General features: G+C 37.2%; 11 protein-coding genes across 13 annotated transcripts; 6 read left to right on the top strand and 5 right to left on the bottom strand.

The window, feature by feature from the left end:
- Positions 1 to 213: 213 nt before the first annotated feature.
- On the bottom strand, positions 214 to 1,089 carry LOC137577501 (nuclear receptor 2C2-associated protein). The gene is made up of 3 exons (XM_068290987.1): positions 1,008 to 1,089; positions 863 to 953; positions 214 to 558 (listed from the first exon to the last, which is right to left on the bottom strand). Exons 1-3 carry the CDS (start codon positions 1,040 to 1,042, stop codon positions 277 to 279), a joined length of 408 nt encoding a protein of 135 aa, XP_068147088.1. The 5' UTR covers positions 1,043 to 1,089; the 3' UTR covers positions 214 to 276.
- A 94-nt stretch (positions 1,090 to 1,183) lies between these two features.
- or (AP-3 complex subunit sigma-2 or) lies at positions 1,184 to 2,300 on the top strand. The gene is made up of 3 exons (XM_068289247.1): positions 1,184 to 1,439; positions 1,501 to 1,592; positions 1,661 to 2,300. The coding sequence occupies exons 1-3, from the start codon at positions 1,371 to 1,373 to the stop codon at positions 2,073 to 2,075; spliced, it is 576 nt and encodes a 191-aa protein (XP_068145348.1). The 5' UTR covers positions 1,184 to 1,370; the 3' UTR covers positions 2,076 to 2,300.
- On the bottom strand, positions 2,287 to 3,596 carry LOC137576252 (uncharacterized). The gene is made up of 3 exons (XM_068289246.1): positions 3,524 to 3,596; positions 3,040 to 3,464; positions 2,287 to 2,980 (listed from the first exon to the last, which is right to left on the bottom strand). The coding sequence occupies exons 2-3, from the start codon at positions 3,430 to 3,432 to the stop codon at positions 2,543 to 2,545; spliced, it is 831 nt and encodes a 276-aa protein (XP_068145347.1). The 5' UTR covers positions 3,433 to 3,464; positions 3,524 to 3,596; the 3' UTR covers positions 2,287 to 2,542.
- A 101-nt stretch (positions 3,597 to 3,697) lies between these two features.
- On the top strand, positions 3,698 to 5,523 carry LOC137576250 (zinc finger protein 84). Its single transcript, XM_068289243.1, has one exon. It carries the CDS (start codon positions 4,076 to 4,078, stop codon positions 5,384 to 5,386), a length of 1,311 nt encoding a protein of 436 aa, XP_068145344.1. The 5' UTR covers positions 3,698 to 4,075; the 3' UTR covers positions 5,387 to 5,523.
- LOC137576251 (uncharacterized) lies at positions 5,512 to 7,017 on the bottom strand. Its single transcript, XM_068289244.1, has 3 exons — positions 6,784 to 7,017; positions 6,370 to 6,721; positions 5,512 to 6,312 (listed from the first exon to the last, which is right to left on the bottom strand). Exons 1-3 carry the CDS (start codon positions 6,957 to 6,959, stop codon positions 5,650 to 5,652), a joined length of 1,191 nt encoding a protein of 396 aa, XP_068145345.1. The 5' UTR covers positions 6,960 to 7,017; the 3' UTR covers positions 5,512 to 5,649.
- Positions 7,018 to 7,238: 221 nt separating this feature from the next.
- mr (anaphase promoting complex subunit morula) lies at positions 7,239 to 10,746 on the top strand. 2 transcript variants are annotated; one of them, XM_068289937.1, is made up of 9 exons: positions 7,239 to 7,297; positions 7,364 to 7,430; positions 7,496 to 8,024; positions 8,083 to 8,321; positions 8,404 to 8,584; positions 8,687 to 9,388; positions 9,449 to 9,715; positions 9,777 to 10,018; positions 10,479 to 10,746. In XM_068289937.1, exons 2-9 carry the CDS (start codon positions 7,368 to 7,370, stop codon positions 10,677 to 10,679), a joined length of 2,424 nt encoding a protein of 807 aa, XP_068146038.1. In that variant the 5' UTR covers positions 7,239 to 7,297; positions 7,364 to 7,367; the 3' UTR covers positions 10,680 to 10,746. The 2 variants fall into 2 exon arrangements, with proteins under 2 accessions (XP_068146038.1, XP_068146037.1); XM_068289936.1 differs by lacking the exon at positions 7,239 to 7,297 and having other exon boundaries at positions 7,307 to 7,430.
- A 476-nt stretch (positions 10,747 to 11,222) lies between these two features.
- PPP1R15 (Protein phosphatase 1 regulatory subunit 15) lies at positions 11,223 to 12,773 on the bottom strand. Its single transcript, XM_068289939.1, is given in 3 exon segments — positions 11,223 to 11,539; positions 11,604 to 11,960; positions 11,963 to 12,773. Coding segments are annotated over 3 exon segments (960 nt in total). The 5' UTR covers positions 12,362 to 12,773; the 3' UTR covers positions 11,223 to 11,335.
- Positions 12,774 to 12,923: 150 nt separating this feature from the next.
- On the top strand, positions 12,924 to 14,581 carry Septin5 (Septin 5). The gene is given in 3 exon segments (XM_068289938.1): positions 12,924 to 12,957; positions 13,032 to 13,202; positions 13,204 to 14,581. Coding segments are annotated over 2 exon segments (1,269 nt in total). The 5' UTR covers positions 12,924 to 12,957; positions 13,032 to 13,115; the 3' UTR covers positions 14,386 to 14,581.
- Positions 14,582 to 14,861: 280 nt separating this feature from the next.
- On the top strand, positions 14,862 to 16,558 carry LOC137575957 (zinc carboxypeptidase). Its single transcript, XM_068288748.1, has 2 exons — positions 14,862 to 15,348; positions 15,434 to 16,558. The coding sequence occupies exons 1-2, from the start codon at positions 14,974 to 14,976 to the stop codon at positions 16,424 to 16,426; spliced, it is 1,368 nt and encodes a 455-aa protein (XP_068144849.1). The 5' UTR covers positions 14,862 to 14,973; the 3' UTR covers positions 16,427 to 16,558.
- LOC137575956 (methyltransferase-like protein 25B) lies at positions 16,464 to 18,261 on the bottom strand. Its single transcript, XM_068288747.1, has 5 exons — positions 18,180 to 18,261; positions 17,911 to 18,123; positions 17,026 to 17,843; positions 16,755 to 16,954; positions 16,464 to 16,690 (listed from the first exon to the last, which is right to left on the bottom strand). Exons 1-5 carry the CDS (start codon positions 18,258 to 18,260, stop codon positions 16,611 to 16,613), a joined length of 1,392 nt encoding a protein of 463 aa, XP_068144848.1. The 5' UTR covers position 18,261; the 3' UTR covers positions 16,464 to 16,610.
- Positions 18,262 to 18,477: 216 nt separating this feature from the next.
- On the top strand, positions 18,478 to 24,221 carry RN-tre (Related to the N terminus of tre oncogene). Of its 2 annotated transcripts, XM_068288745.1 has the most exons (7): positions 18,478 to 18,611; positions 19,344 to 19,598; positions 19,662 to 20,343; positions 20,408 to 20,793; positions 20,855 to 20,919; positions 23,624 to 23,720; positions 23,782 to 24,221. In XM_068288745.1, exons 2-7 carry the CDS (start codon positions 19,444 to 19,446, stop codon positions 23,843 to 23,845), a joined length of 1,449 nt encoding a protein of 482 aa, XP_068144846.1. In that variant the 5' UTR covers positions 18,478 to 18,611; positions 19,344 to 19,443; the 3' UTR covers positions 23,846 to 24,221. The 2 variants fall into 2 exon arrangements, with proteins under 2 accessions (XP_068144846.1, XP_068144845.1); XM_068288744.1 differs by lacking the exons at positions 23,624 to 23,720; positions 23,782 to 24,221 and adding an exon at positions 21,979 to 23,314.
- The last annotated feature ends 681 nt before the right edge of the window (positions 24,222 to 24,902 follow it).

Raw genomic sequence — 24,902 nt, 5'->3', positions numbered from 1 at the left:
CTTGTTCTTCATTATTAAAGTTTGCGACAAAACAAAATAAATACACTCGGGAAACATTGGAGATTAAACAATATTATGATAGGGACAGTCATCCAAATTTATAAACAATCACGATGACTAGAAGCACAGAAGCCAAATGTTCAGTGTTTGTGCTGATAAACAAACGTTACGAAAACGTTTAAAATGCCCTTGACTTTGAGATTACAAAATTGATTGATTACAATTATACATTTATTGGAAAATTTAGAGGTTTTTTTCTTCTGTTTTGTAAAAATGCTAATTTAATAGTTGAAGCTTATATACGATGATTCTGCCAAAGAAATCTGTGGTTGACTCAAACACAAATTTTATCTTATGACATATTAAGTCTTGAAGTTTAAAATATTGAGAAGAATTAATGTCTTCGGGGTAAAATGCGTCTTGGTGCACTACATTCCCATCCTGGGAGTATATAGTAATATTTGACTTTTGGCCAGCGAATCCTCCTTGAAATTGTATGCAAAATCCATTAATCGTTTGGGGTTCATCTAATGTTAAACAAATCCACTGAGAAGATCCCTAGTAAAAGTAAAGCTTGTATGTTTTATAGGACTAAAAGATAATATTTAATATTCTAAACAAATACAATTGCAAAGATTGAGAAAGCTTTAGCCATTAGTGCTTTGAAAGATTATTAGTCAGTTTATCGGTTGGGTAACAAAATTCATCTCTCAGTTCGTCTGACTTGAGTTTCAAAAAATTATTGCTCATTAAAATTTCAATCACGGTTTGTTTTTTATGTGCCTTTTTGTATTTAATGGGTTTATATTTATTGCACCTCGTATTCCTACATACATATATAGTATTGTAATGGAATACATACCTCATCAGAACTCCACGAGGTATCTTCATTGTCATCAAACATGTACTGTTTGCCATATTGTTTAACATCTTTATTTAGCACTGAGCTTACTCTTTAGAAGAATAATAAAATGAGACGAAGTTTCGGTCAATAAATAAACCCTCACCTGCAGCTATAATTTGTATTCCTTAAAACATTCATTTTAACGTGTTGTCAACATAAATCATATGTTACCCACCCAGTAAGCATTTTTTTTATGAATTGACACATTGCTAAGTACCCGTATATAATCCATCCCTGGTTTAATCATTAAATCAACTGTTACTAAACCAATATTCTTCAGAGAAAAGAAAACGTAAAACCACACTAATTTTTCAAGAAAACATATGTCCCTTGTTGAACAATTTCCAATTTGTAAAAGAAACGTAAATTTATAGGGTTCAATTGGAGATCTCTTGCATATGCCCAAGAAGAACAAAGCCCTTCAATACAAACCACTGAAATCAGAGGTTTTCCGGTTATCGCGAAAATGATAAAGGCTATTTTGGTGTTTAATAATCATGGAAAGCCGCGGTTATCAAAGTTTTACCAATACTTTGTAAGAATCTCTCATCTTATAAACATCCATTACACATTTAAATCAAATTTCTTTTTTCCAGGATGAAAGTCTGCAGCAACAAATCATTAAGGAGACATTCCAACTTGTTTCCAAACGCGACGATAACGTTTGCAACTTTTTAGAGGGTGGCAGGTAAAAAACACTTCCATTGTTACATTATTTACTATTTTATACTTGTATATCCACCTCTTTTGCAATAGTTTGATTGGTGGCTCTGACTATAAATTAATATATCGTCATTATGCCACATTATACTTCGTGTTTTGTGTGGACTCGTCCGAAAGTGAACTGGGCATTCTAGACTTAATACAAGTGTTCGTCGAAACGTTGGATAAATGTTTTGAGAATGTTTGTGAATTGGATTTAATATTTCACGCCGATGCCGTTCATCATATTCTCTCAGAATTGGTTATGGGCGGAATGGTGCTGCAAACAAACATGAACGATATAATGGCACGTATTGAAGAGCAGAATAAGTTGGTCAAGCAAGAAGCTGGCATATCAGCTGCCCCAGCACGTGCCGTTAGTGCCGTGAAAAGTATGAACATTCCACAACAAATTAAAGATATAAAACTACCGGACCTACCACAGGCAATAAAGGACTTAAAGTTCTGACAAAATAATAATGATTACTCTGTTAGGCACACAGATTTAGACTAATCTCTTTTAAGTTGCGTTTCACATCGATAGCCTTTCGTAAAGTCCAAGTATGGCTGCCAACAATTATTCCACATCTGGTAGTTGTAAAGATCAAATCTAAGTTAATCATCTTACTTTTGAAATTAGTTTTGTTAACCTCATTTTGCTGTTTATGCAACTAAATAAATACTTATAACAAGATTTATTTATTTTCTATTTCTATAAAATTACAGTTACAATAAGAAGGCAACAACTAGCGTATATGTATAACGAACATTGAACTTAAAATAAGGACTTTAAAATAAGGTCCAAACATGCAGTAAGTTTAACAAAAATCTGTCAGACCATAGTCAAACCAATATAAAAAGGGAATGAAAAATACGGCCCAGCCGTGAGTACGAAATATTTATAAATTATTATGTTAACATTTGGAAGGGTTAGCCCTATGCATTTGCAACGGGATAGAGTTGGTCATCCTCTTCGCCAACTTCAAGTATTATTTGCATAATTCTGCGTTTAAGTTTTTTTCGTGAAAGTGGAGAGTTTAAGTTGCGAAATTCATTAGCTATAAGTTCACCAAACGCATCCCACTGATCCCGGCCAGCTGCTACAGCTTGGATGGGTTTGGAAAGGGACAAGATCTCATTTGTTTTTTGTACCAAATTTGTGTCGGTTAGTGATGTAGAAGTGGGCATTGATGCAGGTGCTGAATTATTGGTTAATACAGGTGATGCCTTTGGAGGCTCTAAACTGTGGGTGTTGATGTCATCTGCACAAATTAGTTGTTCAATACTGTCAAATTCACTTTTCGCAACAGATCCAGTAGTTTCATTGTCTCCCGTTGCTTCAGTATATGTACACTCCATTTTGTTAATCAGTTTCTGGAAAATAATTTGGGGTAAGTTTTTAAGTAAATAAATTTACCTAAACATGACTATACCTTGCATTGTGTTTGGCCAGCTTGAAATCCAGGCCGGGGTTCAATCACAGTACGTAGAAACTTTAGAGTTTCAAAGTGTTCCCAACGACATGTCTTCTCCTGAGTAGGTCCAGATCCAGATTCCTCTAAGCGACGCTCCAACTTTTTTAATTCTGAATTGAACTGATTCCGTAGGTTGTGCACTTTTTTGGCATAAGTAAGTTTTGTTATTCCCAAAGATCTGCAAATGTGCTCAATGGCTCTACTCCGGCAGTCCTTGTTCTTGTACAACTCCGAATAATGATTCCATAAACAATCCGACGATCGGTATAGTTCAATTAGCTTATAAATCTTTTCGCGCGTCCAAATGGTGGGTTTACGCTTCTCTCTTTGACGAGTTCCAATCTCTGACATATTGCTGTCAACAGGAGTAAGTCCTGAAATTACTGGGTGCACGATGTCTTTCTTATGGATTCTTTTTGACGGACGACGTTGTGACGCTTACCTTAGACCTTTGGTGTTTGTTTATGTCAATGACAAGCAGTGTTGGGCAATGTTAGTATTTTTCAGCAGTCATCAATCGAAACAACAAAGCAACGTTTTATCGATAAAGTCACGTAGTATCGATATTTTTCGATATTTGCAGATGTCGTCTTAGTGATGGTAAAACCACGATAAACAAAACCAGACGCAACTTTTTATCACCACTAGTCGCCTACTTAGCTATTATAAATAAAGGAATTAAAACATAATATTGGTGGAAATATGTGTATATTTTTGTCAAATCGGTTGAAAAATGTGTGAGCCATATGCAGTCTATTAAAACGTAGTTTGTCTGGCTATGGGACAGGGACCAATTTTCTGACAAATGAATGCGGCCGACGCCCACGCCCACGCCCACTATCTGCAGAATTTCCTTTATACGAATTTTTGAATAACTCGGTAACTTAGATTGTGCTTGAAATTGAACAGTCAGTCACACAGTCATTTACATGAATGACGTTTACGGTAAACTTGCTGAATTTGGATATCAATACGGATACGCAACGCAAGCGTAATGTCACAAGTAATACCAATTCCAATTCCAAACACGCCCACACCCCACATGCTGACGACATCAACGTTAACGCCTATAGAATCCACGACGAAACAACCACCACAAACGGCAGCGGCAACATTTTCGACTCTAGGCAGCGGCGGTGGTGGGGCTATACAAAACGAACAGGCGCCAGATGTCATTCTGAGGGCCTCAACAATTTTTGACGATATGAAGCACAAACAGGATATGTCGGTGGAGGCGCCGCCCCCGCCATTGGATCTCGAAAACGTAAATGCACACAGTAGAGTTGGTACCACTGAGAACAACAATGAGGATGGCCTTCAATTCGTCGGCAATAGCAATAGCAACTCAAACTCTAAGATACGCATAATGCCCACTATTAAACTGCTGGCCACTCCTCATGCGGTCGACCCGAAGCGCAAATTCGTTTGTCCTTACGACAATTGTACAAAAAGCTATGGAAAAAGTTCTCACCTGCGCTCTCATCTAACCTGGCACACGGGTATTAAACCTTTCGTTTGCAGTGAACCCAAGTGCGGCAAGGGTTTTACTCGCTCCGACGAACTCAACCGGCACCTGCGCACCCATACAGGTGAAAAACCGTTTGAGTGCATACAATGTACCAAGAAGTTCTCCCGCAGTGATCATCTAACGAAACATCTGGCGACACATGACCGGCAATTAAAGACCATTGCCAGCACACCGAAACGATCAGCGCCAAGCAGTTCCAAGATTAAATCAATGAAGAATTTAACAGAGCCATCGGATGCAGATTCGGGGTTCCATTTTATGGCTGTGCTAAGTGGCGGTGGTGTTGGTGAAGCGGGCGATGACGATAGCCCAATTCAGCATTCTCAATCCCATCAGCTGCATGCTCAGCAGCATCAACCTGCGGATCTGGGATTCGACCACAAACCGCTGAAAATCAAATTGGAGCGGCCCGAGCACAGCGATAAATATCAAATAGTGGCAGCACCTTCTTTGCCAACTGATCTTCAGATGACTCCATGCTACAGTGCCAAGCCGGAAGTAAAATATGAGCCTGCCGACGAAATTGTAAATACACTATCTCAACTACCGCCACAGGATGGACCCAGCACCTATGGCATGCCTCAGTTTGTCCAAGATCGGGATCGCCCATTTCGATGTCAGCAATGTGAGAAAAGATTTAAACGTCAGGATGATCTTAATCGACATATACGAACGCACACAGGTGAAAAGCCTTATGCCTGTCCGCAGTGCTGTAGAAGATTCGTTCGCAGCGATCACTTGAAGAAACATCAGCAGACGCATTTAAAAATACGATAGATTCGGAATTATCAATTAAGTTGAAGCAGCCAGTAGCCAGTGGCGACCTCCCCCCATCCCAATTACTATTAGTTAAATCGGCCGTGTGTTGGGTTACGAACACAGTACAATAAAATAAAAATAAATTGGAAAATTAAGGGTACTCTATTGATTGATTCTTTGAATTCAACAAATTACTTTCTTTTATAATCCTTTTATATCATATTTAAGACGAAAAAAATCTTCAATTAGTTTTTTGTTTTTAATTTAAAAAGAAATGTTACTTAATTTGCACTTTTTGTAATGTTTGGCGGCACATAAAAGGTGTCGACTGCTTTGGGCTTCTTTTTCTTGCCAAACCAGCGTTTTGGATAATAGATTTTCTTCTTAAATATCTGTATATCGATATCATCTTTGTTCTCGTAAAACCAAAGTGCTTGTCGCTTTTCGTCTAGCTGATCCAGTGTACTTTGAATGTTTTTAACACGCTCATGCAGATCACGAGTCGCTATTTGTTTCTTAACAGCAAGATCAAAGTTTGTAACCCACTCCTTATAGGTTTCTGCGTATTCAGATAAGAGTTTTGGTTCCAAATTCTTAACGCTTTGTTTCACTTGAGCGTCTAAAAGCTTGTCGATTGGGTTTTCGTTTGCTGAACCAATCGTTTGCTCCAAAAGTTGAAGAAACTCATCCGCTTGATCCACTTTCAGACTGTTGACTAGTGTCTGACATAATTGAAGAATTTCCTTGTGAAAAACCCCACGATGTTGCTGTAGGAACTTGGTAGCATTAACCAATTGGGCAGACAAAACAAAACCCAATAAGGCAATATTTTGTCCCAGTTCATTAAATGTAGCACATTTTGTCAAGGCCTGTCCGAGTATAATTTCCTCTGTATCTTTTGTATGTTCTGGAAGGTTTCGTATAAATTTAACTCGAACTTTTTCCTACAAAAACAATGTATTAGCGAGTTTATTAGAATTTGAATAATATTTAATACTCACGACTTCAGGCTTTGCCAACTTTTTGTCCTGTGCCTCAGTAGGGGTCAATGGCTCAGGTTTGTAATCTTTCACCCATGTGTAGAAGGATTGGATGCAGAGGGATTGAAGTAGTTCGCTGTTGCATAAGCCTCGTTCAACTAAAAGTGCTGAGACCTGTGCCGCCTCGAGTGCGTGGCCGTTGTGTAAAAAATAGTCAATAAAATAGGACCCAGAGAAATTGTCGACAAATAAGCCATATTGCGTGGGATTACGAAGGATATTGATTGCCTCTTGCGGATTAGCAGAGGACTCCAGTAGTTGCTTTACTAGAGCACCAGAAAAAAGGGAAACAGATGTACACTCTTTTTGTTGTCTATTATTGAGAGAAATCACTTGTTAAGTTAAAAAGTTTTATTTAATAACTTTAAGTTATACCTGAGTTTCACCAGCTGTTCCAGAAATTCCGTTTGATGATCCGAGTCAACAAATATAGCTAAATTTTTCGTTGGATTGGATTCAGAAAAGTTATTTGCCAAATTGTTGAATTCATTGGAAAAATATGAAATGCATCTTCTGCGAGGGAGTAACGAAAAAATCCGAGACCTCAGCATTTTTCATACAAGTTTGTTTCAAAATTTATATAAACAAATGTGAGTGGCAAGTAAATGCAATGGTAAGCAACGGAAAGCCTATTTTAACGTGACCCTCGTCAAGGTAGCAACGTGAAAGGAACAATGAAACTGGAACATCGAATTTTCATTTAAAGTAATAAACAAAATTTCTAATAAATTAATAACATCGCCATGTTGTATTATATTTTTATAACTAGTAATGAATTACACAGTAAAATATTTATTGTTTCCTAATTTAAAATCAATTATATTATATCAATATTGCCCAGACTTTGCGACGTTATCTTAACAGAGTCCAGATATATTTACATACATATGTATGTACATACATACATGTGTCCATTCTTAGGTATTTTGCAATTTGAATTCGTTATTTTTTTTAGAGAAATGTGCGACTTTGATGCATTGTGGAGCGATGCGCTTAAAATTTTTCCTGTCCTGGGCGGTGTGGTTAGTTCAACCATCCTGTTCGTTATTGCCACAAAAATTTCAATTACCCTTATACAAAATTGCAGATAAACGCTCCCGATGAGCCCGTTGACGAGGCAGTTTACGAGAATGTTTGCCGGCATCTTTCAAATTTGGGAAGCGCCGATGCATTAACAGCCATAATCGATCTAGAAGTACAGTCGGCAATAAGGAATACAATAGTGCCATCGTTTTGGAAACAATTGTACGCTGGAGTCAATCCATCGGATCTGCAGAGCGATGCATTGGCCGATCAATCGGTGTCTGATAAAAACAAATTGTTTGCCCAGTTCATAGAAGCTATCAATGAGCTACATGTCGGCTACCGCTCTTTGGAGAGGATTAAACCGCGCCTGATGCTACTTAATGAAAAAGCCAATTCCAACGCAAAGCCTATTAACTCCTCCACATTAAGTAGCTCTACTAAACTAATGCAACAGGATGGTATTAAGACTTGCCTGCGAGATGCGATGCTAGCTCAGTTGCCGCCTACATTCAGCACCATTGTCGGAGCATTCTATTGGGTGCATTATAGGCTCTTTACAAAGGATACACAACTGGCCTCCACCACCATTGGTATGTAAATTTGTAAACTTATTTCGGTGGTCTTTTTTTATGGAATCTCATATTGCAGATTCTGATGTGTTCGATGAACTTCCGTGTACTGGTTGCAATTTTGATCTAGAGCAATGCTGCTGCCAGAAACTAACCGAGATGGTTAATAAGACAAATATGAAATTATTTGAAATGAATCTTACAGATCGGCTTGCTGGAAGCGCATTGACAGCGTTGATTAAAGATAAAATTAAAGAACATATCAACGACACGTGTTTAGGAATTTTTGATAGAAGCCATCTTAAACAGTTGGAGACAGTAAGCCACTGAAAATAAAAATAAGTCTTATAAGTCCCTATATGTTTTATAAATCCAAAATAATATCACTTTTATTTTCCAGTGGCTTAATGATGTTATTATAGTTTGGTTAACAAATATTTTTAAAGGATGGATAGAAAAGGACATACACGATTCAATTAAAGTCCCTGCTTCTCTTCAATCATTCAAAGTGAAACTAACATACTTTATGTATGAAACCTTCGCTCAGAATGTCATTAGCCAATTTTTCAGTATAATTATAGGTAAGACCGTTATCAAGATTTATGAACAACTTCTAAAATAGTAGGGAATAGAGAAACCACCAAACCATTTGTTATTTTAATGTATGCTAAATCTTTTTTCAGATTATCCGGACTCCACACCTGCGATAGATGATTTAAAAATCTGCATGGAGAAAATCGATATGAGAGCCTATTTAACAGAAACCCTACGCAGTTCATTGGAAGCTAGAATTCTTCATCCCGGTGTTAACACTATGGATATATTAACCGGATACGTTGCTGCCATAAAGGCCATACGCCATTTAGATAATACGGGAGTGATTTTGGAAATGGTTACAGCGCCCATAAAAGAATATCTTCGTAAACGTAATGACACAGTGCGAAGAGTCGTAACCGGTCTGACCGAAGAAGGTCCAACCGATTTGTCAGAGGAGCTAGCCAAAGGCGAATCAATAAAAGATGGCAAGGACAATGGACCCGATGAGTTTAGCAACTGGGAAAATTGGGAGCCTGATCCCTTTGGCATTGATCCCAATGTAATGCGTTATAATAGTTCGAAAATAATGAGATCTGCCGACATTATTTCTATGGTCGTCGATATCTATGGAAGCAAGGAATTATTTATGGTCGAATATAGAAATCTAATGGCTGACAGACTAATATCCCAGCTTGACTTTAATTCAGAAAAGGAAATTCGAAACCTCGAATTGTTGAAAATCCGTTTTGGAGAATCACTTCTCCATAGCTGCGAAGTGATGTTAAAAGATGTTACCGACTCCAAGAGAATTAATGCCCATATTCATGGTGACGGTAATTGCAATGCCAGTAAGTCAATTATTTTGTATCTATTTTTCTCGAAATATATATATTATTTTTCTTTCTTAGATGACCAATTATTTGACATTTCGTCTCTAATTATTTCGGCACAATTTTGGCCTTCATTTAATAAGGAGAGTCTACAATTGCCAGAAGAAATAGAGAATGAGTTTAAGAAATATACCAAGGCCTATGAAGCATACAAGGGCAACCGTACACTGAACTGGCGCACTGTAACCGGGCGGGTTAACATTGTCATCGAAGTGGGAAACCGAACAATGGAGATGACAGTGCCGCCAACACAGGCTGTGATAATTTATCATTTTCAGAACAAAAGTACGTATGTTGAATACTTTTTGTCATAGTAAATATGTTTATTTACATTTACTAAATATAGACGAATGGAGTCTTGATGAACTTAGTACATTGACCAAGGTTCCTGCAACAGCGCTGCGGCGACGCATAAGTTTTTGGCAAAATCATGGGTTGATTACAGAAACATCGCCAGGAATTTTCACTCTAATCGAGAAAGAAACGGAAAAATCTCAATTTGAAGAAATGAGCATCACAGAAGCTGATGAAGAAGATTTAGAATCGGCCATGGCATCCGCTAGTGATCAACGGGAAGAGGAGCTTCAGGTATGTGATATTTATAGCAAAAAATATTGTGTATACTTGAGATGTGAAATGATTAATCATCATTTTAAAAATAGCTGTCGGCTGAACCCATTGACATATGCATGTATGTATGTTTCTATAAGCAATCGATTGCTAATTATATAGTAACATGAATATCAATTATCAGAAGGTTTACACTCTGTGCATCATGTGTTTATTAAACACGAAAGTTAGGTGCTCCCTACTTATTATTTTTCAAAAGCTATTGATTAAACACAAATTCGTTACCTATTTAAGGGAATTAAATGAGAAACATAAAATTTACTTGACAGCGTCACAAGATTAGATAAGGTGAATGGAGAAGCAATAGTAAACAATGCTACTCCATGATAAAATATTTTGTGAGGTTTTTGTGTAATTTAAATAAATATATTTAAAATTTTATATCTATTTTTTTCATTTTCCAAATATTTCGTTTTAGGTATTTTGGTCTTATATTGTTGGAATGCTCACAAATCTGGACTCAATGCCCATTGATCGAATCCATCAAATGCTTCGACTTTTCGCTTCACATAGTGGAGGTGTCGAATTTACGCAAGATGAACTCAAACACTTTTTGCAACGTAAGGTCCGTGAGCATAAACTTTTGTTTTCAGGAGGAGTTTATCAATTAGCTAAATAATTTTAATATATATGTATATATAAATATTGAAATAAATGATAAAATGTGAAACATTTGCTTAAATGAATGCAAAAGTTGTACATTTTGTATTAGAAACTGCTTATGCAGTAAACGGCAAAGATTATGAAGCTCTACAAATGTCCAAAGCATAAAGAATAAATCGAACGAATCAAATCAAACCTGTTCCTTAATAAGTGTAAAATGAAATCTAATGGTGAAGAATTATTTGAATTAAAGACAGAACTAGATTTGTTCGTATTAAATAACACCTGTTTGAAAGTTGAAAATGCGAATGAATCCTGATTTTCAATACGATACATTGTCAAACTGGTTCGTTAAACAATGAGAGCAGATAATTCTGTCATGAGACATTTCTTAAAATTAAAAGATTAGATATAGTATTATCAAGAATATATGCACATATATTTATGAACAATATGGAAGACAATCATTATTTTTTCAACAGGGTTGAAACTTACAGCCATTTTATTGGAAACTTCTCATTATTACTGCCTATGGCATTTATCTATTATTGAAAAACAATTGCATTATATAACACAAACATTTTGTGCCGAATTTAATTTCAAATAATCATACTAATTTAATGTGTACATCAAAAGGCTTCATAAAGGGGAAATGGAAATTTATACACTAATTTACTTTGAAAAACGTTCATTGTAGACTTTTTCTCTATGCTTCGAACTCAGAACGGTACTTAATATGGGCGCTAGACGGTTTATTCTTTGCTGAAATCTGTCACGGTCACGGGAATAGACTTGCCAGTCACCCTTTCGAGCAGCCCGATATGCAAAGTTCCACGTACGCATTACATGTACATCTGGTACCAAATTAAAGCGGACCTGTGTAGAAACGACAAATGTTATAGAAAAACTCGAAAAGTAAATTTTAATCATTTGTATTCACCTTTTTGGGAGACTTTGTACTGATGTCGTCACAATCACACAACTCGTCAGTAGTGTCATCGTCTTCATCATCATCGTAGTCGTCGTCAGCATCACGTTCTGGATCATTATCATCAGCATCATCGCACCATCCATTCGAGGTCATTGTACCATTCTCATCCACGTCTTCTTCAAAGCATATGAAACTGTCCTCGCTGCATTCGGATATACTGCGTTGACGGTGCAGTCGGCGTGCAGCCTCGGCATTCGCATTGTTATTGCTATCGTTAGATCTTTGACTGTGGCTGATGGCATTTTCGAAATCGTCTTTGTCTTGAATGCCTTTGCAGAGAGGGATAGATTGGGGTTGCAGGTCGATAAAGAAGTAACAGAATGTGGGTGCCCCACAGGGGGAAACGCCTTCATCTCGATGCCCGCTGTGGGAGTCGTCTTTGGCTTTGGTGAACTCTGTGATGTTGCACACTGGTGCAAAGCCTCTTGCACTTGAATCTGGTCGATCACGTCCATAGCCATCATTTGCAGCGAGATCATTGTGGCCAATGGTTCAGCACAATGATCCACATCTGAAGTTTTCGATGATTCAGATTCTGTCTTGCCCACTTTTTCTTTTTGCTTTCGATTCCACAAAGATCTAGCTGGACCACGCGGTGGCGCGCAATGATAATGCTCGTATATTGGCGAACTCATATTGGTGAGTAACTGAACAGCTAAGAGCAAAAAGTCAAAGAACGTTCCCATAAGGTTGTAAAATATCGACATCGGAATCTGAATATTTCGTTTTTGTAATTCCATTCAAAACACAAATCTGTGCGTAAATTTCGATTTGTGAAGCCATTTTGATGTGTTTTGTTGCTGGAGGCTCGTCCCACAGCCAGTTTTAAAAGGAAATAAATGTATTCATGGTGACAGCTCGTAACAATGATAATCTTGATATAGTACTAATATTAATGTAATTCAGAATGAAATAACGCATCGACGTTGCGAAATGTCAGATTATGTATTTGTCAACAGTTCGTTTGAAAGGAAATTTCTCCGATTATTGCTTGATACAGTTTTGTTTGTTAGTGTCCACAACAAATTGTTTGATAAAATTTCAGAATATCCACTTAATTTTCTCGTTTTTTTCAACATTAATTCCATACTTTTCACCTTGGTATATAAATTGCGATTGTGATTCTCACGTAGCAACCCCCAGGGATGTTTTTCCCACAAATTCGATTAAAAATAATCATGTCGATTTTCGATAGGTTTTGCTCCAGAATGACTATTCGTTACCCAAAAGTCTGGCAACTCTTCAATAGACAGGTCAATTTAAATGGCAGTGGCATCCTTGTTTCTTTCAAAATACCCGGCAGGTAAAAATCATAAATACGAATTAAAATCTCGTTAAATCTTGTTACCATTAAGCTGTCTCTAATAATACCATAAGGCGCGCATTGTCGACTACCTGGCATGAAGATATAAAAACTTCTAACACCAACCAGATTGTGTACAGTTGAAATACAAACACGAAATGGTTCATATAGCAACGGCAAAGGATAAAGAATTAGCTCTCCCAAGGCATCTTCAACTCTCTGGCCATGTGGGATTCGATAGCCTCCCCTGATCAATTGGTAAATAAAAGTGTACAAAACGGCTTCCATTTCAATATTATGTGCATTGGTGAGACTGCTTTGGGAAAATCCACACTGATGGATACGCTTTTCAACACCAACTTCGATTCCACATCAAGTGCCCACAATATACCCAATGTAAAGCTGAAGGCTCAGACGTATGAAATAACTGAGAGCAATGTCAATTTAAAACTGACCATATGCGACACCATTGGCTACGGTGACCAGGTAAACAGGGCCAACTCGCACAAAGCTTTGGTGGATTATGTGGATGCCCAGTTTGAGGCTTACTTGCAAGAAGAACTAAAAATCAAGCGCCAAATGGCCACAAATCATGACAGCCGTGTGCACGTGTGCCTCTATTTCATTTGCCCCACGGGACACGGACTTAAGTCCATGGATCTGGAGTGTATGAAGCAATTGGATAGCAAAGTCAACATAATTCCAATCATAGCAAAAGCTGATACCATATCCAAAAGCGAACTAGACGGATTTAAGGACCGCATAATGAAGGAACTCATTAATAATAAGGTTAGCATTTATAAATTCCCGACGGACGATGCCACAGTAGCCGAGGTGAACGAGTCGATGAATCTGCATTTGCCATTTGCCGTTGTCGGAAGCACAGAATTTATAATGGTGGCCGGTAAAAAAGTACGCGCCCGACAATATCCATGGGGTTCTGTTCACATTGAGAATGAGGCCCACTGCGATTTTGTAAAGCTGCGCGAGATGCTCATTCGCACTAACATGGAGGATCTGCGGGAATTGACCCATACACGACATTACGAGCTTTATCGCCAAAGACGACTGGAGCAGATGGGTTTCGTGGATGTTGACAGCAATAATCAGCCGGTATCATTTCAGAAAACATTTGAAACTAAGCGAAGCAAGCATTTGGCAAGCCTTCAGGCTAAGGAGGAGGAGATGCGACAAATGTTCATTCAACGCGTGAAGCAGAAGGAAAACGAGCTTAAAGATAGCGAAAAAGAGTTGCATTTAAAATTCGAGAAACTGAAGCGAGAACATTTAGATGAGAAAACCAATTTGGAGGAGTCTCGTCGGCTGCTTGATGAGGAATGCCAGGAATTGCAACGTCGAAAGCAACAGTTTTCTAGTGGCAATGGCCAAGTGTCCACACTTACACTTGGCAGAAGCAAAAAGAAATAAGCGATAAAATGATCCAAAGATATTAAGGTACATACTTACATATGTACTTGTATCTCTCTATGTAGATGTGCTAAAAAATAAAGAATTTTGTGAAATTTTGACGTTTTCTGTCAATCTTTCATTGTTCATTTTTTTAAATAAGCATTAAATGTATTTAAATTTTGAGATTAAATAGAATTTTAACAATACTGAGAAATATTAAGCCTTAAAAGAAAATTATTAAACCGGATTAGATTGTTAACAGGCCAGTTAGGTCGTAAATCCAATAATTTTCCGTTTTTGCAGAGTTTCCGAAACACAAAACGTGTGTATAAATATTTTTACAAGATAAGACTTTGGTTTCTTCCAAAGAAAAATCTTTTATAACAGCCATAAAACGGAAATTTCAAACTGTATCCGTATCTTGCCTGGATGGGTGGTAGTCAACAGCTGTTCAACCCAAACACACATACACAAACACACTTCACTCGCTCACTCATACTGACGCAGGCAAAACGAAATGAAGATAAAGAACAAAAATAAAACGCTCTCGCTCTCCCACTAATTTATTTCTTGGAGAATAAAGAAATATTTTGTTGAGCTATAGAAATGAAAATTTTAAATATGCTAACCTGGCACTCTGCGTCGCTCTGGCTAGTCATTACAACTTTGGCCATGGCAGATACAGGTTCGAAAGTCTCCAGTGAAAATGTGGATTGCGGAGAAGGCAGCGTAGTTAGCGGCGAAACTTGCCAAGTGCCACCAGATCAGGCGCGTTATGATCATTATCGCATCTACAATGTACAATTTGATACAGACGAGCAAATCAAGTTATTCCAGAAGTTAGAAGACGAAAGTGATAGTCTAACCTTTATTGGTCATGCAAGGGAGATTGGACAAAAACTATCTATTCTGGTGGCCGCCCATCGCGTGGCAGATTTTGCGGATTTACTCAAGACATATCATATCGAGCATCGTGTCCTGGTAAGTTGATGGTTATTTTAAGCTTGTAATAGAGGAAAGCAAAGTACAAAAAATGGTTATTGACTTGCTCTTTTGTTTTTTTCAGACTTATAATTTTCAGGATAAGATTGATAGCAATTTACGCGAAGTTTTGCCTGACAGCATTGATCCTTCCAAATTGGATTGGCAACACTTTTTCCATTTAAAAACCATTTACGCCTGGCTAGACCAGATGGCCGAAAAATATTCGGATCGTCTTACGGTCTTGGATATGGGCTCTAGCACTCAGAATAATCGTATTATGGGAATTAAACTGTCAACTAATCCAAATAATAAAGCGATTTTCATTGAGGCCGGCATACATGCTCGGGAATGGATTTCACCGGCCACAGCTACGTATATTATCAACGAGCTGTTGACCTCCCAGGATGCAGGAGTGCAGAAACTAGCCAGAGATTACAATTGGTTTGTTTTCCCGAGTGTCAATCCAGACGGTTACAAGTATACCTTTGAACACGATCGAATGTGGCGTAAAAATCGCCAGCTCTTTGGTACTAGTCGAGGAGTGGATTTAAATCGCAATTATCCGGACCATTGGAACTCTACTGGGTCAAGCAGTGATCCCACACGTTACGATTATGCTGGTCCTAGTGCCGGCAGTGAGGTGGAAACGCAACGGCTCATTGATTTTATACGCAGCCATGCGAAGAAGGAACAGATAAAGACATACATTGCCTTACACTCGTACTCTCAAATGCTAATGTTCCCCTACGGACACACCAAAGAACGTGTCTATAACTATGATGACCTCCAGGAGTTCGGTAAGAAAGCAGCCGCAGCAATAAAGGCAGAAAGCGGTCGTGATTATGTAAGCGGCAGCTTATATGAAACCATTTATCCTGCGGGTGGCGGCAGTATGGATTGGGCTCATGCCGAGCTAGAAATTCCAATAGCTTATACGTTTGAGCTGCGTGGTCCTCCAGATAGTCAGGATTTATTCATATTGCCAGCCGTCCAGATACAGCCAACGGCCAGTGAGGCCTTCACAGCCATAAGGACAATTGTGGAGGCAGCCGCTGAAAAGGGCTACTATAAATAATTAGCAGTAAATCCTTTGAAATCTCAACGCGTTTAACGACTTTTGGCTAGACTTTAAGTATTCTTTTGTATGCGATTTCGTCTTCAATAAAGATACATGTATAATATATGTACATATATACGTTAACCATAATTACGTTAGAGATAAGCTGGAATTTATGGTCAGATAAGACCCTGGGTTAATATCAGCTTTTAATGGCGCTGGTTATGTGGTTTCTGGGCGACAGCCTCGGATCGAAAATAGCCTCAATGTGTACTTCACAATCTGAATGGCAAGTGAGTGAAATATTAGTTACTTAATCGCAGATTTATTCATAACTATTTCTTACCATTCTCCATTAAGAACAAGACGCGGTCATATAATATTATACTCTCCACAAGAGGAGCCAGCAAAAGCCTTAAGGTAAATAAGCAAACAATGCGTCGCCAGTTCTTTAAATCCTTTTGGGTTTGCAATTTCTGTTTATCTGTCCAAATACGTTGGTCAAGTGTTTCGAAACGAGTCCCCTTTACTGCTTGCTGGAAATAACTGCATACATACCAATGAATAATATCATAGTGTGATTGTCATTTAAACTTCCATCTGCCTTTAAAACTTACTCGTCAAAAGTCATGCCTGGTTGATGTTTAACATTGCGTAGGGCGCAGTGTCGCAGGAGAGGGAACTCTTGGAGTATTAAGCGTTCTGCTGCTGCACGTAAAGAATGAATCTTCAGGTATTCATGTTGTCCAGTTGTAAGCCGATCAAAATACATCTCGTTCGCATGACAAGATACTTCTCTCGCTTCATAACTAAGTTGGAAATCATTTTGGACTTGCAGGAATTTACTTAGCGGGTATCCAGGCAAACTTGTCTGAGAATTTAATTGCTTGGTAGTCATCTTCTGATAGCAACAGCTGACAAAATTCAAGAACTTGGCCTGTTTACATGCCAAAAACATTCTCATTAGTGTAGGACCCAAGTCTCCACACGGATGCAATCCTATTATACCAAAGCGAAAATTATCAGTCTTCAAATTTAAGGCTTGGCGCAAACTCTGTAGAAATTCAGTCGATGTAGTGCGACTGGTTAGACACTGAGTTATATGTTTTGGTTGCTTAAAATGATCAATTTCTGTGGCTTCCAGAAATTTGTTTGCCATCGTCTCCAATTTTCGATCTATTGCGATTGCTTGATGATTCAATTTCTCTTGCATTTCCAAGCAGCACACCTGAATGCCATAACCGTAGCCCAATATGCGTGCCAAGTGTCCCACACCTGCTCCAAAATCTACGACAAAGTCCACCGACATCTTTTGGTGGCTTTTAGCACAAATCTCAGCCATTCGTGTGATCTCATGGTATTTTTTTGGCTTTACACATTTTCGAAATATGTGCTTGAGTTTGCGATGGTATAGCAGGGGGCAGGACATACCATTCTAAAAATGGAAAACGTATTAACGAATTATATTATTAACGAATTATATTATTTCATAATGCACCAACTTGGGGGACAGCTCTATCTACGGTTTTTCGCTTTATGGACAGATTCTTCACCAGTTGCCTTAGAGCCAGCAACTCCAGAGGCCAGACTTTATGGACACTATTGCACTCATTTTCATTTTCAAGTACTTCACCCAACTCCTCCAGAGGGAGATTTTGCAGGTGATCTCTCCACACACCAGGTAATTTTTCCCAGTGATCCTCTATATAAAAATCCTAAAAGAAAAATCAAAGATTATTATTATGCAATAGCATAAATTCACTTTTCTTACCAGCATATAAAAGTCCAAAAGCCATTCATATTTCTTGACCAGTTTTAAAGAGTCCAACAATTTAAATTGGAGCTGCTCCATTCTAAACAGTAAGAATAACAATTGTTTACTTATCAATATGCCGCTATGGCATGACATTAATTTATCCATATTCCATGTTTGTTGATTTTTTTAATTCAGTAAACTATCTGTGCTTATATGTTATTGTTTTTTTTTTTTTTTTTTGGTTTTTAAGATGAAAATAAGCTAAATTTTTGTAATATTCTCATTTACCAACCCCTACGATTAATGCCATGTTATATGGCCATTTTGTCTAGACTATCGATAACTCAATCTATCGGTTAAAAATATCAACAAAAAGCAAAAGAAAGTGACGAAAATTGTTTAATTTGTGTATTTGTTTAAAAGAAATACCAAAAACAAAATTAAATGGTATATAAAAAACTTAATGTGATTTAAAGATGAAGGTTTTAGGAGAAATTAGTTGAAAAGCAAGAGACTAGATAGAAAATACATTTTCTAGTGAAAACTTTCTTCTTATTTTGTAATTTGTGATTGTGTGCGTGTGTGTTAGCATTGTAGATGTATGTATGTTTGTGTGTGCGTGAGTGTCGGTTAGTGTTGACAATATTACAACAACAACAACAACAAAATGCTGCAAAAACAGGAAGTAGATGAAGATAAAATAAAAATAAAAAAACATCTAGAGCACTTAGCATTTAAATAGCAATATATTCAATATCAGATATGTATGGAAATGTGTGATGTCACAGGTCATGCCATTAGAAATTAAACATTAGATCCATCTGCCTCAGATCTACCAGTAGCATGAACGGGGGGCGTTTTTCATTCTTTTTGTTGCTTCTCATGCTCTTTTCCATTTTTAATGTTGATGCTGTGACCGCGAGATATTTAAATATTGAATATCACGTCATTCATTGAAGCGGCGGTGTGGTAGGCAAGTAGAGATGGCGATGGTGATGGAGAGAGGGCGCTGGCAAGGGTATTCCTAAGAATCTCTCAGTGAAATCGATTGACTTGCACTCATTGCATGTGTGTGTGTGTGTTGTTTGAGCGTGTGCTTTGGCTTTTGATATGCTAACATAAATGCTTTTGTCTTTTTATCAAAAAAAAAAAAAAAAAACAAAAAAAAATACACAACAGTTTCGCGCTATCGCCAAGTGAGTCAAATAAGCAGAAACCGAGAAGCAGCCGCTCCCCAACTGACCGTCTCCACCCTGCTTCCCCTCCACCCCCTTAGCCCATGATGACGGATGGTGATCAGCAGGAGGCCCTAATAAAGCGTGCAGAGGATGAGCGCGAGGACATCTTCAGGCGCTATGATCTTGGTCTGGATCCGAACAATGTGGTTGATCCTTGGGAAAATCCTAAATTTGAGATCTATCACATAACTGACAAGTGAGTCTTAAATTTTGACAACATCATTTTTTATCACAATCTTATCTTTTTGTACATTCTTAGATATGGCTTTATGCATGATTCCCGCCTGCCCAATACCCGCGACTCTCAAGAAGTTCAACGCAACAAAATTGAACTGGAGCGGGATAAAAAATGGATGAAAATGCTCAGTCATTGGCCACCTGCACCAGAGAAGCTGCATAAGCGTGTATACAAGGGTATACCCGATAAAGTGCGCTGGTCGGTTTGGAAATTGTTACTCAATGTGGATCAGGCCATGGCCACACACAAGGGGGTGTACACCCGGATGCTGCAATTGGCCAAAAAGTACTCCACGGAAACGCGACAAATTGATGCCGATGTGAATCGACAATTTCGCGATAATCTTGCCTACAGGGAGCGTTACAGTGTAAAACAATGCTCCCTGTTTAATGTGCTCAATGCCTATAGCATTTATAATTCAGAATTGGGCTACTGCCAGGGTATGGCCTGTGTGGCCGGTGTTCTGCTTCTCTACATGCATGAAGAGGAGGCCTTCTGGGCTCTGAATGCACTGATAACGGATAAGAAATATGGCATGCACGGTCTGTTTATCGAGGGTTTTCCTAAGCTGACGCGGTTCATTGATCATCATGATCGTATATTGTCCAAAATAATGCGAAAACTGCATAAACATTTTACTAAACACAATGTGGATGCCTTACTGTATGCAATCAAATGGTTTTTCGTTGTCTTTGTTGAAAGGGTATAAAACGACAATACGAATCCATCCTTAAGCAAATCTATTCATCACTATGTTCTACTTCTAGGTTCCCTTTAGTCTCAGTTTGCGTGTCTGGGATATTTTTCTGTTGGATGGGGATCGTGTTATTTTATCCATGGCAATTACCATTCTATATCTGCATAAAGATGAGTTGCTGCGGCTAAAGGATATGGATGCGATTATTGAGTATTTGCAAGTCAAATTGCATAAGAACTTTGGGTACAACGATGATGATGCGGTTCAGGCCTTGGAGCGTGTTATGAAAAAGCTGAAAGATTTGAAATTAGATCAGCCACCGCCAGCTAAGTCCAATGAGTTTCCTACGCGCACATTGGGTGACTTTGTCGAGGCTGATTTCGAAAAGAAAATTGGACGCAGACGTAATGATTATACGGATACAGAGAAGCAAGTCATAACAGATGTGATAATAAGGTAAATAAATAACTTCTTATATTTCTCGACTTATGTTTACTTTACCGATAATTTCTTATAGACAAGAGCAAAATGCCGGTGATGTACAATCGACCATGTCGTATGAGACATCTGAATGCGCTACGGGTAAGTAGAAGATCTAATCGATCGGCAGATCGATCTGTCTTACTTCTCTTCTTATTTATAATCTAATTAACCAAATATTGCTTGCTTCTTCAACTAATAACAACTGTAGTTTAATTTGTGTGGTGCAAGTTAATCACAATTTATAATTCATTTGTTTATACAACAAAAAATATACGAACAAGTTACAACTACGTATAATTGAAAATGAACTTCAAATTGATTTTCTTGTTCTTGATTATTGTTTTGTCTTTCGTTGGTATTGTATTATGTATACACTGTTGTTTATTGTTTATGTAAATAGATATACTTATTTGGCATATGTATTTATTTGTTCTTTGTCTTTTATTTTACATCTTTTATATAAATAATGTATAATTTAGATTTTTTCGCCCTTCTGGTCTGTGATTTCAAGCCAAAACACTTGTATAGCAATTTATAATTCAAATTCTTTTGAATAAGAATCGATTCTCCTAATAAATTGAGAAATGAATGCCCAATTATATTTCGGACATTAGTCAATGTTGAGATGTTACAAAAGATAAGCAAGGTGGGGGAAGCTAGATGGTTTTTAGGTCAATTCTAACAAACGAAACTGTATATATATTTATAAATTAACATTAGGATTGTTGATATCACCTAGGGGATAAATTATCAAGACTAAAAAAATTTAAGCGATTCAAATAAACCAGTAATGATTAACAAAATAACTTGTCCTTTGTGAAAGTTCACAATAATTCGATCCAAGACGTTTTAATGTTTTTATAAACCATTCAATATCAAAATTGATTGCCATATCAACAATTCTAACCTAAATTCTATTCGTATTAATAAGATATGTACCATACAAAGAAAACAAAAAAAAAAAAACCCAACTAGTATAAGACCATTGTCACGTCCTGCCTAGTTCCATGTGTAACATTTGCCTAACATGAAATTGTCCGCCGCTGTACCATCACTGCTCACCATTTGCTGGCCTGGGTTTCTAAACGGCCCATACATACTCAACTCTCAAAATACAGACTTTGTACTTCTCTCATACTTGTGTAATTCTAATCATAGGTGATGCATATTCAATGAAAACCTATCAGAGTATCACTAGCTTAGCCACATCGCCGGCAATTAGCAGTTACTCGCTTTATAGCAATGGCTTTGTGGTTACCACCAGTACAATCGAGCCAGACAGTCGCAGCCAGAGTGTCCACAATCTACACCAGCAGCATCAACAACATCATTACCTGTCCAATGGTTTAAAGCGTCATAGTTATAGCAGCGAAAACGATAGTCGTCAGCGGCTTGATCTGGATCAGGCCTTGGAGGCGTTGCATATGAAATCCCCAAACACAAACTATCATCAGCAACAAGCAGAGCAACGATATCACCAGAGCATACAAATCCTACAAAATGGACAAGTCAAAGACAAGGATGCGATTCAAAATGGTGATGCTGCTGCTGTTAATAATAATTATGATTATGATGATGATGATGCATTAAGCGTGGAGAACACACGTCTATAGTTTTTAGTTTCTGTATTTTCTTTATTATTTGATTTTGTTTATTTCGCTATTTGCAAAACGCATATGCCAATGCTAAAACAACCCTAATCAAATCTTAGTTCTATATTAAATACGTATGTTTAGTTGAAATTTTTGTGTAAAATCCTTTAGGCATTATGTATGATTGATTGTTAAACATGATGTTTTTTTTTTTATTATATACGCTTGCAACTACAACAAATTCTAATTCTAAACAGATTCCATAATATCTAAGTCAGTTTGTCCGAGCCACTGCCATTTAACTGCCCTTTGTTGCAGACGACTTCGTATAAAATATCGTATGGGCTTAAAAGATGTCAATTTAAAGTGAAATTGTATGACTTTATTAATTAAGGAAATGTACTTGCAAGGGTCCTGCATCTTCGGATTTGTCGAAGCTATCTCGTTCTTCTGATTTTTCCTGTTCTCACTCGTTTTTTGATATTATTCTATATACTTAAAATTACTGAACTACTTATTATTATATGTATTCCATTCACTGATTACTCCTAAGATTCCAATCCTTACCAATTCCAAACAGATTCCTTTTTTTGTAATTGCGTACAACGAGAAATAATTTATTAATTACTTTTTGATAACCATATATATTATTAATCTATACTTACTTTGCTTTAAGGCTAAATTTGCTCTTTGCATTTCTTTATACAATATATTTATATATATTTATATATATATATATATGTCAAAATAATTAATTTGTTGCTTTGTACAAGAAACGAAACGAAACTCATCTAAAGAAATTTAGTTTATGTTGAAGCCAAATTTAAAATTGTAGTTTGTAGTAGAAACAAATCACACTCTCACACTTACACAAGAAATAAATATGATTTTGTACTGAAAAACTATGAGCATGTTGATAATATGTATAATTCTTCATTTTCATAATTAATATTAAGCGCAATCGATCTTTCAGAAAATGTTATTTAATAATTTATACCGATTTGCACCTCACAAAACACCACTCACTAACATTTAAACACTAAACTTCAAAATTTTGTCCACTGAAAAACTAAATGCAAATTTTCCTCTACGCATTGGCTCATTCCATCACCTTGAACGACGAACTGGGATTGGTTTCTGACTCAAATTGATCCATTAAATAAACAAAAACAATATAATTAAAAAAACAAAAAACCAAACAAATTATATAGTTACGCTTACTGTACCCGAGGACACGCACTCACTAAGAAGTTCGCTTGCAGGTACCTCAGTTGCCTCGTCGGAAACCATGTCATTGGAGGACAATAAGTGAGTTGCCACATTGATAAATGGAAAACACTTCATCTTATTATTTACAATCTACTTGCAGCATTCACCTAAAGACAGCCAATATGTTGCAAAATACGCCACAGCGTGAACTACTGGGCACTTGACGTCAGCTTCAGCTGCCACCACAAGCAGCAAATAAACCACAGCAAACAGCATCAGGAACAACCGCACCAGCTATAGCCAACACTGCGAATTCTGCAACGCCGCCGCCACCCCCCGCCTAGATCCCCTTTGGCTCTTGGATGATTAAACCGGAAAATGGCGGCAAAATCATTGGAAAATGGCATATCCTAGTAGTGTGATGCCATTCCGCCAGTTGTTGTGCCGTCGTTGTCTTTGTAAAACGCTAGTTAACTCTTTAAAACTTTTTTTTTTACAAACAAACTTTGCGCAGTCTGATTTCAAACCAAGTTCTCCCAAATTATTCAAGTTTTTACAAAACAATCGAGAATCATGTGTAAAAATAAAAAATTTCGGGTAGATAGGTGATTGAAGGTTTTTGGGTAAGAGGGATTTCAATGTACGTTTTAGGGAGCTCGTATATAATACAAAGATCTGAAAATGCCAAGAAATCGATTTAGTTGGTTCATGGAATTTCAAAACTGAAGTGTCAGCGGAATCTTTAATATTTCAGTTTTGTTTTCCGTTAACCACTTTATATATATGTATACATAGATATATGTTATAAATTGTTGTAAATTGTACTTGTACATACAGAAATACGTACCGGAAGCAAACATACAAAGCAACGTTAAAAATTTACGTCCATGAAACGATTACATTAATGTGGGTTAGCCAGGGAGATATAAGCAAAGATAATGCTACCAAATGAATTAAATTGTAGTACATATAAATATATGCATATATAGCTATACAAACAACAAATTGACATTAGTATTATGTGATTACATAAAAATGCAGTAATTTGGAATTAAATTTAAGTTCAATCAACACCCACACAATATAATATTTTATTTAAGTTTTTATTATTTTACACCAAACGTTTTAAAAGATTAAAATTTTAAGGTTTATATGCGTTAAATTCCCTTTAAATTTCTAAGTATGCATTTTTTGTTGACTATTTTTGAATTGGATCTGGATACCTCCTTATGAAGTGGTCGATATTCTCGGGCATGTCTCTGAGATCCCACATGTAATCAG

The sequence above is a fragment of the Drosophila tropicalis genome, unplaced genomic scaffold, assembly GCF_018151085.1.
Source record: "Drosophila tropicalis isolate 14030-0801.00 unplaced genomic scaffold, ASM1815108v1 contig_593, whole genome shotgun sequence".
NCBI classification, from domain to species: Eukaryota; Metazoa; Arthropoda; class Insecta; order Diptera; family Drosophilidae; genus Drosophila; species Drosophila tropicalis.
Note: the sequence above shows the minus strand (reverse complement) of the source record. Positions and strands in the feature narration are given on the sequence as shown.

Coding starts and splice junctions, on each gene's coding strand:
- LOC137577501 (XM_068290987.1), bottom strand. CDS start 1,042: ATGAATGTTTTAAGGAATACAAATTATAGCTGCAG. Junction 954..1,007: donor AATACAAATTATAGCTGCAG/GTGAGGGTTTAT, acceptor ATTCTTCTAAAG/AGTAAGCTCAGTGCTAAATA. Junction 559..862: donor CCTCGTGGAGTTCTGATGAG/GTATGTATTCCA, acceptor TACTTTTACTAG/GGATCTTCTCAGTGGATTTG.
- or (XM_068289247.1), top strand. CDS start 1,371: ATGATAAAGGCTATTTTGGTGTTTAATAATCATGGAAAGCCGCGGTTA. Junction 1,440..1,500: donor CAAAGTTTTACCAATACTTT/GTAAGAATCTCT, acceptor TCTTTTTTCCAG/GATGAAAGTCTGCAGCAACA. Junction 1,593..1,660: donor AACTTTTTAGAGGGTGGCAG/GTAAAAAACACT, acceptor CTTTTGCAATAG/TTTGATTGGTGGCTCTGACT.
- LOC137576252 (XM_068289246.1), bottom strand. CDS start 3,432: ATGTCAGAGATTGGAACTCGTCAAAGAGAGAAGCGTAAACCCACCATT. Junction 2,981..3,039: donor CTGGCCAAACACAATGCAAG/GTATAGTCATGT, acceptor ATTATTTTCCAG/AAACTGATTAACAAAATGGA.
- LOC137576250 (XM_068289243.1), top strand. CDS start 4,076: ATGTCACAAGTAATACCAATTCCAATTCCAAACACGCCCACACCCCAC.
- LOC137576251 (XM_068289244.1), bottom strand. CDS start 6,959: ATGCTGAGGTCTCGGATTTTTTCGTTACTCCCTCGCAGAAGATGCATT. Junction 6,722..6,783: donor GAACAGCTGGTGAAACTCAG/GTATAACTTAAA, acceptor TCTCAATAATAG/ACAACAAAAAGAGTGTACAT. Junction 6,313..6,369: donor AGTTGGCAAAGCCTGAAGTC/GTGAGTATTAAA, acceptor TTGTTTTTGTAG/GAAAAAGTTCGAGTTAAATT.
- mr (XM_068289936.1), top strand. CDS start 7,314: ATGTGTCCATTCTTAGGTATTTTGCAATTTGAATTCGTTATTTTTTTT. Junction 8,025..8,082: donor ACTGGCCTCCACCACCATTG/GTATGTAAATTT, acceptor CTCATATTGCAG/ATTCTGATGTGTTCGATGAA. Junction 9,716..9,776: donor TTATCATTTTCAGAACAAAA/GTACGTATGTTG, acceptor TACTAAATATAG/ACGAATGGAGTCTTGATGAA.
- LOC137575957 (XM_068288748.1), top strand. CDS start 14,974: ATGAAAATTTTAAATATGCTAACCTGGCACTCTGCGTCGCTCTGGCTA. Junction 15,349..15,433: donor ATATCGAGCATCGTGTCCTG/GTAAGTTGATGG, acceptor TGTTTTTTTCAG/ACTTATAATTTTCAGGATAA.
- LOC137575956 (XM_068288747.1), bottom strand. CDS start 18,260: ATGGAGCAGCTCCAATTTAAATTGTTGGACTCTTTAAAACTGGTCAAG. Junction 18,124..18,179: donor TTTTGGACTTTTATATGCTG/GTAAGAAAAGTG, acceptor TTTTTCTTTTAG/GATTTTTATATAGAGGATCA. Junction 16,691..16,754: donor CTTGTTCTTAATGGAGAATG/GTAAGAAATAGT, acceptor CTTGCCATTCAG/ATTGTGAAGTACACATTGAG.
- RN-tre (XM_068288744.1), top strand. CDS start 19,444: ATGATGACGGATGGTGATCAGCAGGAGGCCCTAATAAAGCGTGCAGAG. Junction 19,599..19,661: donor ATCTATCACATAACTGACAA/GTGAGTCTTAAA, acceptor GTACATTCTTAG/ATATGGCTTTATGCATGATT. Junction 20,344..20,407: donor TCGTTGTCTTTGTTGAAAGG/GTATAAAACGAC, acceptor TTCTACTTCTAG/GTTCCCTTTAGTCTCAGTTT.